The 10,000-nt window shown below is 44.7% G+C and overlaps 1 protein-coding gene across 1 annotated transcript in view; it reads right to left on the bottom strand.

The window, feature by feature from the left end:
* Positions 1-10,000, bottom strand: part of plxnd1 (plexin D1) — a 103,694-nt gene that overhangs the window by 61,684 nt on the left and 32,010 nt on the right. Inside the window, exons 9-12 of the mRNA XM_079897545.1 lie at positions 9,961-10,000; positions 6,306-6,395; positions 5,831-5,921; positions 3,073-3,230 (exon numbers count right to left, since the gene is read on the bottom strand). The exon at positions 9,961-10,000 is cut by the window's right edge and continues 59 nt beyond it. Coding sequence (XP_079753671.1) covers positions 3,073-3,230; positions 5,831-5,921; positions 6,306-6,395; positions 9,961-10,000 — 379 coding nt within the window. The remainder of the gene's footprint in view (positions 1-3,072; positions 3,231-5,830; positions 5,922-6,305; positions 6,396-9,960) is intronic.

The following is a 10,000-nucleotide window of genomic DNA, read 5'->3' as shown; positions in this document are numbered from 1 at the left end:
ATATCAATGAAACATTCAAATAAAGTAATTTGTGTCAATGAATTTTGAAAGATTTAAATAAAAAGTTATTTGTGTCAATGCATATTGCAGATTATTGCCTTTCATTCTCTTAAGTTAATTAGCCTAAGTTAATGCTAGGCTATTTGTGTTCAGTTTAATTCGGATATGACTGACCACCAACATCTTGGAGAAGATTCCTAAAGGTTTTGCACCTCCAGCACACATCACAGACATGCATAAACGTGGATATGTTCTACATCTATAAAGTATATAGAAAGAATAAAGTATTTTAAACTCATTGGTTTCGCTTAACAACTTAAACCATAATCTGAACGCACAATAATTTTGTTGTAATCTTTAATCTTGTTGTAAAGTGTGGCTTTGTGTTTCTGTGGTCTAAACCGAGTCTGGAGTGACAGAGAGACACACACACACACACACACACACACACACACACACACACACACACACACACACACACACACACACACACGTTCCTCAACAGTGTTGGCAGTGAGAGGGAAGTGAGGGAGGAGGAGAGGGAAGTGAAACAAGCCAAACTTGTGTGGTTCACATGAGCACTGATGACTCCACATTCTGTCCTTACACACACATTTACATTCTAATGATGCAAGTCTTCATTATGATCACAATCTGCATTATGTCAAGATAAAATATTCAATAAACTCCTGGTATGATGCCAGAGCCACAGTAATGCTGTCATTCTCACTGACGAGTGTGTGGTTGTGTAATATGACTAAATTGCTCATCACTTTTGACCAATAGTTTGCGCTGTTGCTAAATGGATGGTGTGTGGTCAGTGTGAGGAGACAACGGCACACACAGTTTCATGTCAATATGCCAAAGAATCAGCTTGGCTTTACGCCATCAACTTTGTTAATGTGTCATTAGAGAATGGCTCAGTCAGTCAAAAAGCTTTTGATATCTTTTGGCCGGCATGTGTGAAGACGACCTGAGCCGATATTGGGGGAAATCAGACATATGGTCTAGGTGGAGTTCGAAAAAAGTAGATTTGCAAAGAAATGCAAAATGGCGGCCAGCAAGTTAGACCAAGTATGGCATAATTGGTATCACTGTTCGCGGTAATTTCATTAAAATAGGCACAAATAATCAGTAGCTATTCGCAATTTTTGATATTTCATTTAAGATTTTGACCACAAGGTGGCGCTGTACCGAAACTTTTTGAGTACGTATGATGGCACACAGAGTTTTGTAACGATACGCTAATTTATAAAATACAGCATTTTGTGACAAATTTCAAAATGGCCGATGCCCAAAATGGCCAGTTCTATGATTTTTTGGCAAACAGGTTTTTCAGCAAAAAAGTTTTTTCATATCTCCAGACCAGCAGGTGGCGCTGTGCTGAAACGCTATGTAGCCTCAGGTCATGCTTGTGATGACATGCACTAAAGCATTGTAGGGCTATAACCTCATGTCCAATATGATGTGCTAGTCGTGGAAATCTTCACGCGTTATTTGAGAATGGTTGGGTTTATCACAAAGCTTGGTCTGAAGATGATCTGAGCCAATTTTGGAGACCGAATTTCACAAACCACAAAAGTAGGATGTGTAAAGAATCATCTGCAAATTTAAAACGTGTAAAACAGCAGTTCTCTGAAGGCCTGTAAACACTCCCGAGCTCATAATTATCACTGAACTGAGTAATGAGTCTCAGTTCACGTTATTTTACCTGCTGTTGTCTTCATTTACACCCCGTACCGAAGTGAGAGACGGAGACACAAAGAGAAAGTGTGAAATAGAGGACAGAAATCACAGGCTGTTTTTAAACATATTCAGATGCAGAAAATAAGTTTGAGGCAAAACTAGGACACTGGCGGTTTGTCCCGAGCGCTTCGCTCACACACACTCCAGACTGAACTCATTCATCATGCTTTACACACAGACTTCTCTTTCTACAAGGCATTTGTCCATTGTGCTTCATGCACTGCAGCCACAAACATCAACAGACACATACACATTTCATCCAGCCCATATAAAGTCGCATAACCTGCTTGCCTACAGGTACAGAAAAGCAAGATTTGAGAGTTTTGGGAAAGAATTGCGAAATGCATCTTGTGTTACTGGGTGAATTTTGTCCACGAAAGGTGTTTTCTGTCATTCATGGAAGCTTGTTCTCCACTTCCATACTTTACTCTGAGAAACTGTAGAAAGATAGTGATAACTGTCCCAGCTGGTTAACATTAACACCTAGATGAACATAACTTCAGAGCTGCTGCGAGTGATTCTGGTGAAATGAAAGCAGGAGGAGGCCGAGGAGTGTTTGTGCAGCGGATCCGTTCTGAACCTTTGCTCTACATCTGAGAACTCTTGCAACACAAGCACAGTCACTCCATTACTTCTCTGTTCTCCTGTCTGCAGATCAGCAGGATCTCTGCCTCATCTCTGAGTCATCATGAACTGCTCAGGGAATGTGGGTCAGAAGCACTATAGCGTATTATACCGTGTTGTTAAGTCATGGTTGTTTACGTCTTTGTGCCCAAACCAATCCCAAAACGCTGGTTATAGAACAACAGAATGAAAGACTGATGGTTTATAGTTGCAGCTTACCAACCTAAAAAAATATGACTAAACTTGAGCATGTGACCTGTGCCACACGAGACAGCAATTTATAGTCCTTGAGCGCTGGAGTTTTGGGTTTCATTGATGTGTGCGCTCAGATATGGAGATAAATGTTTCACGAGTTCAGATTGAGCTGCCTCTCACTTCCGCTTGCACACTTTAGCATATTTTGAGCAGAATTCACACATTGTGAGGCTTCTTCTGAGACAATTCAAGTCAGTCTTTATTTACTCAACCTGCCGTTGCTCTTGAGCCATATGGCCTTCCTTCCTTGCTTAAATATTAAATTATGTTTTGTTTCTTGCGCAGAAAATGAAAGGAGGTCACAGCTTCAGAACAACACCAGGCTGAGTCAATATTGACTGGATTTTCATCTCTTAAATTCTCCATCCATCCTCACTGCTGTTCATGATCTCGTTGATGATGTGTCTTTGCTATGTCTGTGTTGTTGTGTGTTTGTGTCAGTCTCACCTTCTGGATGTGTGGATCTGGGCAGTGTGCAGAGATGGTCTGGCACTGGTCTCGCTGACGACACTCGCTATGGCACCAGACACACATGTGACCCTGCGTCTCACGACCCCGGCACTGGGAGCAGTCACTGTCCCCCGCACCACAGCTGTACACCTCCACTGCACACACACACACACACACTCACACACTCAATATCTGTCCACTGAAGCCCTTGTGAAAACGTGTGATGAGCACATGACAACATCATCAAACTACAGTCTGTGCATTTGATAATATCTGAAAACACGACATCGTTGTTGCCACTCAGTGAACAACGGTGTTATTGAGATGGGAAATGACCAGTGTGCTCTATAACAGCATGTCTGATGCTATAAAGCATTTGGTTGATGCCACATCTGTTAATGAATACAATCTGGATGTGCTGTAATTTCACTTTGAACACAATTCTTCTGTGCTGTTCATGAGCTCATTCATGTCACACTGAAGGACCAATCAAGACAAAGGTGATTAAAATGGTGGAAAAACTACCTTTCTACACTGTCTCCTACACATTCATATAGAAGTTCATGTCAAAACTGTGGGGACATTTATGGGGACAAGTTTGTACCCATAAGTGAGAAGTTTCTCAATCCTCCAGCACCGGATTGGGTGATAGGCTGGATCGGGAAGCCCGTTCTTTGGCATCTTCCGGTCCAGCAGAGAACATGTTGCTGGCGGCATCTAGCTCTGAGGAGCTTGACGTGGATGAGGAGGGCAAAGAGAGAGAATCAGTTGAGCCCTCTCCTTCCATCAGCCCTGTAAATGGGGAGTTATTGGATGTAATGGCCCACACCACAGCCAGGTTTAACTTAACCTAGTCTCATGAGAAACTGGAAGTCGCTCGCGGTAAACTCAAGCGATTTCTGGCGAGCCGTGATCATCCCCCATGAGCCTTCTGGATCTTGAGATCGTGAAAGAAGCCATATTCAGCCAGCATCTTTCCTTTCCCATATTTGAATTAGGAGAATGTTGTGGGATTGTGCGAGTGGAGATGTGTGAAGATGCCCCTGTAGAAGAGACACTGGCTAGCTATCTCTCTCGGAGTGCGGCATCCCCTTTGAAGGCTCCGGTTTAGCCGTTACAAGACGTTACAGACGGTGTTACAGAAGCTGTTTTGCAGACGTATCAGGCTGACCTGCTGAGAGATTTGGATCAGGGGCACGGATTGTCTCCTGAAGCGGTCGCTGAAGTGCCAAACAGTCGGCTGTAGCTATCGATCGTTCATTGGCGGCTATGGTGGTTACGGAGAGGCATCTATGGTTGAATCTCTTGGAAATTAAAGATAGGGAGAAAACTTTCCTTCTTGATACTCCGATTTCACCCTCTGGACTCTTTAGCCGCTTTTCCACCGTTGGGCCGAACGGTTCTTAGAATGGTAAGGAACGGTTCCAGTTGTCTTTCCACTTGAGCCTGGTACGGCACGGCACGATTACAACTCCATGCCCTGAATTTTCTGCCTGGTTAGCTAACTGTGCCGAACCGTGCTGGTAGAATCCGTGAAGTGCCAGCTGGCCCGGATCGGCACAGAATGGAACGGTTACGCAATGAGAACCGTTCGGCCCGATGGTGGAAAAGTGGCTTTTGAGGCGGTTGTGGGAAGGTTCAGAGAGGCGCAGGCACAGTTGGCGGCATTCAGGAGATACACCATATTGCCAAAAGTATTGGGACAACCCTCCAAATCATTGAATTCAGGTGTTCCAGTCACTTCCATGGCCACAGTTGTATAAATCAAGCACTAGGCAAGCAGACGCTTCTAAACACACTGCCACCTGTGCAATTAGTCCATTTGTGAAATTTCCTCACTACTAAATATTCCACGGTCAACTGTTAGTGGTATAATAACAAAGTGGAAGCAATTGGGAACAATAGCAACTCAGCCATGAAGTTGTAGGCCACGTAAAATCAGAGCGGGTCAGCGCATGCTGAGGCTCACAGTGCACAGAAGTCGCCAACCTTCTGCAGAGTCAACAGCTACAGTCCTCCAAACGTCTGTGGGCTTCAGATTAGCTCAAGAACAGTGCGTAGACAGTGGAAGTCAGGCATAGTGCCACTATATTGTGGATACGGCCTTGAGGTTGACACGCTCTTGACTCCGGCCTAGTCCCATAGAGTCATTCAATGCTATTTCTACTGTGTTTGTGCATAATCACAGCTCAGTGAGACTGGCATAGGTTCTCCATAGCGTCAACACCAACCGCAGCGTCACAGTTTGAAACACGTCTCAGGTGGCGTATGAAACCCGGTTCCCTGAGACGGGGAACGAGATGCTGAGTTTGCCTCAGGTTTGCCTGCCCGTCTCCTTCACACAAAAGAGTTGCTGACATGTAAGTCAGATGCACTAACACATGCACGGGACTCCACATGTGATGCCACGGACTGCCCTGTGCCAACCAATACTGGCTTGTTTACAAGTGTTTCAGACACCGGTCATGCTGAGGGCATTCCCCATAGCATCAACACCAAGATAAAGCGTCTTGTGTGTGTGTGTGTGTGTGTGTGTGTGTGTGTGTGTGTGTGTGTGTGTGTGTGTGTGCTCTGATGAGTCAGTGTGAGTGAACAGACAGTCTGATGGTGACGAGACACATGCTCAGCACAACTGATAACTACATACTCTTCTGCTGGATTTCATACACTTTCTTAAAAACACCAGTGAAACGTCTGTTTTGTGTGTGTGTGTGTGTGTGTGTGTGTGTGTGTGTGTGTGTGTGTGTGCTGATACCTGTCATTGGTTTTGGACTGTCTATATATGTGCTGGTTCCTCTTCTCCGCAGGTTCAGCTGGAATATTTGGCTCCACATTGTAGTTTTTAGCTGCACAAACATATGAAAATTTTATTCATTTAGTAAAAATCAAAGTTCTGAGTTTCAGTTACAAATATGGAAGCTTGTTTCAGCCACAGAATAAAAACAATTAAAAAGGTTCAATTCTGAGTTTATTTCTTACAATTTCGAGTTTATAACTTGTAAAACTTAAAATTCTCACTTTAATTCGTACAATTCCGTGTTTATAACCTGTAATTCTGACTCTTTTTTCTCAGAATTGTGTCAGTGTGGTAAAGTGTTGAGAGTTGATCGATTGAATGTGTCCGAGTCAGATATTAATGTGAATTAGCACTGTCTGTGACTGTCTTTGAATCGAACATGTTCCCGCTCTCACTGACGGCTGCTGGAAGTGTGTGTGTCGGATGGACTTACGGTCACTCCACTGCAGTTCACAGACGACCCGTCCAGCCACTGCACACCGTACAGCTGCCCGTCACCGAAGTCACAGTCCAGCGCAGTGCCCTGCACACACACACACACACACACACACACACACACACACACACACACACACACACACACACGTTTACTTAGCTATCTAAATGGGACATTCCATTGACGTAATGGTTTTTATACTGTACAATTATAATGTATATTCTCTCCTCTTACACTAACCCGACCCCTAAACCTACCCATTACACACACACACACACACACACACACACACACACACACACACACACACACACTAACCCGACCCCTAAACCTACCCATCACACACACACACACACACACACACACACACACACACACACACTAACCCGACCCCTAAACCTACCCATCACACACACACACACACACACACACACACACACACACACACACACTAACCCGACCCCTAAACCTACCCATCACACACACACACACACACACACTAACCCGACCCCTAAACCTACCCATCACACAAAACTTTCTGCATTTTTACATTTTCAAATTTTAATTACTTTATTTTTATAGCAGATTTACAAATGAGGACGTCCCTAAAGGGAGGTTTTTGGAGATTTTGTCAGGTTTTGGTCACTTCTGGGTAAAACATTTGACACACACACACACACACACACACACACACACACACAGCATGACGACCACAGCATGTCCAATCACATCAGATTCATGTTCACACAACATCACAAGACCATGAGACAGAGGCGATCTCTCATGACTAACGGCCTCTGACAGTGACTCTCACGGCCTCAGCTGCTCTCAGGAACGACACACACACTACACAAAAACTGTTTTATTTAGTGAGTCAGACTTCTGATATTGCCAGTATGCAAATCTTTTTTGGGTCCCACTTTATATTAAGTGTCTTAAACCACTATGTATGTACTAACATTTAAGTTAATCATTTAATGCAATGCACTTATTGTGTACATACGCAATACCAGCCTGTAATTCATTTCTGTAATTCCAACTATAATCACAAAGTTGACTAATACCTGTCCTAACCTGACCCGTATCCACCTCAATAACAGCACACGTGTTTTACAATACAACTTCATACATCTCCACACATGCTCACGAACACTCTAACTTCATACATCTGCACACACGTCTCACGAACACGCTAACTTCATACATCTCCACACACGCTCACGAACACTCTAACTTCATACATCTCCACACACGCTCACGAACACGCTAACTTCATACATCTCCACACACGTCTCACGAACACGCTAACTTCATACATCTCCACACACGCTCACGAACACGCTAACTTCATACATCTGCACACACGTCTCACGAACACGCTAACTTCATACATCTCCACACACGCTCACGAACACGCTAACTTCATACATCTCCACACACGCTCACGAACACGCTAACTTCATACATCTGCACACACGTCTCACGAACACGCTAACTTCATACATCTGCACACACGTCTCACGAACACGCTAACTTCATACATCTCCACACACGCTCACGAACACTCTAACTTCATACATCTCCACACACGCTCACGAACACGCTAACTTCATACATCTCCACACACGTCTCACGAACACGCTAACTTCATACATCTCCACACACGCTCACGAACACGCTAACTTCATACATCTGCACACACGTCTCACGAACACGCTAACTTCATACATCTCCACACACGCTCACGAACACGCTAACTTCATACATCTCCACACACGCTCACGAACACGCTAACTTCATACATCTGCACACACGTCTCACGAACACGCTAACTTCATACATCTGCACACACGTCTCACGAACACGCTAACTTCATACATCTCCACACACGCTCACGAACACGCTAACTTCATACATCTGCACACACGTCTCACGAACACGCTAACTTCATACATCTCCACACACGTCTCACGAACACGCTAACTTCATACATCTCCACACATGCTCACGAACACTCTAACTTCATACATCTCCACACACGTCTCACGAACACGCTAACTTCATACATCTCCACACACGTCTCACGAACACGCTAACTTCATACATCTGCACACACGTCTCACGAACACGCTAACTTCATACATCTGCACACACGTCTCACGAACACGCTAACTTCATACATCTGCACACACGCTCACGAACACGCTAACTTCATACATCTGCACACACGTCTCACGAACACGCTAACTTCATACATCTCCACACACGCTCACGAACACGCTAACTTCATACATCTGCACACACGTCTCACGAACACGCTAACTTCATACATCTGCACACACGTCTCACGAACACGCTAACTTCATACATCTCCACACACGCTCACGAACACGCTAACTTCATACATCTCCACACACGCTCACGAACACGCTAACTTCATACATCTCCACACACGCTCACGAACACGCTAACTTCATACATCTGCACACACGTCTCACGAACACGCTAACTTCATACATCTGCACACGTCTCACGAACACGCTAACTTCATACATCTGCACACACGCTCACGAACACGCTAACTTCATACATCTGCACACACGTCTCACGAACACGCTAACTTCATACATCTGCACACGTCTCACGAACACGCTAACTTCATACATCTGCACACACGTCTCACGAACACGCTAACTTCATACATCTCCACACACGCTCACGAACACGCTAACTTCATACATCTGCACACACGCTCACGAACACGCTAACTTCATACATCTCCACACACGCTCACGAACACGCTAACTTCATACATCTGCACACACGCTCACGAACACGCTAACTTCATACATCTGCACACACGTCTCACGAACACGCTAACTTCATACATCTCCACACACGCTCACGAACACGCTAACTTCATACATCTGCACACACGTCTCACGAACACGCTAACTTCATACATCTCCACACACGCTCACGAACACGCTAACTTCATACATCTCCACACACGCTCACGAACACGCTAACTTCATACATCTGCACACACGTCTCACGAACACGCTAACTTCATACATCTCCACACACGCTCACGAACACGCTAACTTCATACATCTCCACACACGTCTCACGAACACGCTAACTTCATACATCTCCACACACGCTCACGAACACGCTAACTTCATACATCTGCACACACGCTCACGAACACGCTAACTTCATACATCTGCACACACGCTCACGAACTGTCTGTCAGTAACGCTCTGTTTACTGTTTACTTCCTGTCTCTATGAAGCCCCTCCTTCTGAAAAGCACACTGTGCTCTGATTGGTCGGCTGGATCAGTGTGCTGTGATTGGTCGAGAGCTTCGAGTGTGTTTGGGAAATATCCCGCCCCTTACCATAACCGCCAGTTTAACACACTACTAGCTAACTCAACCAGGCCCCGCCCCTTTATTCTGCGCATGAATTATTATAATGAGGAATATTGTGACGTGTTCGTTCCCGGAAGAAACTCAAGACTACAGTGGAGGCGTTTCAGGAGTTCAGGAACACTGACTCAATCATTATCTCTGTCCTGAGACAGGACTGTGTGTGTGTGTGTGTGTGTGTGTGTGTGTGTGTGTATTTATGGGTCATGTGTGTGTACATACATGTTGTACGTTCTTCAGGTTCAGGGTGAAAACATGAGAG

The sequence above is a fragment of the Squalius cephalus genome, assembly GCF_949319135.1.
Source record: "Squalius cephalus genome assembly, chromosome: 16".
NCBI classification, from domain to species: Eukaryota; Metazoa; Chordata; class Actinopteri; order Cypriniformes; family Leuciscidae; genus Squalius; species Squalius cephalus.
Note: the sequence above shows the minus strand (reverse complement) of the source record. Positions and strands in the feature narration are given on the sequence as shown.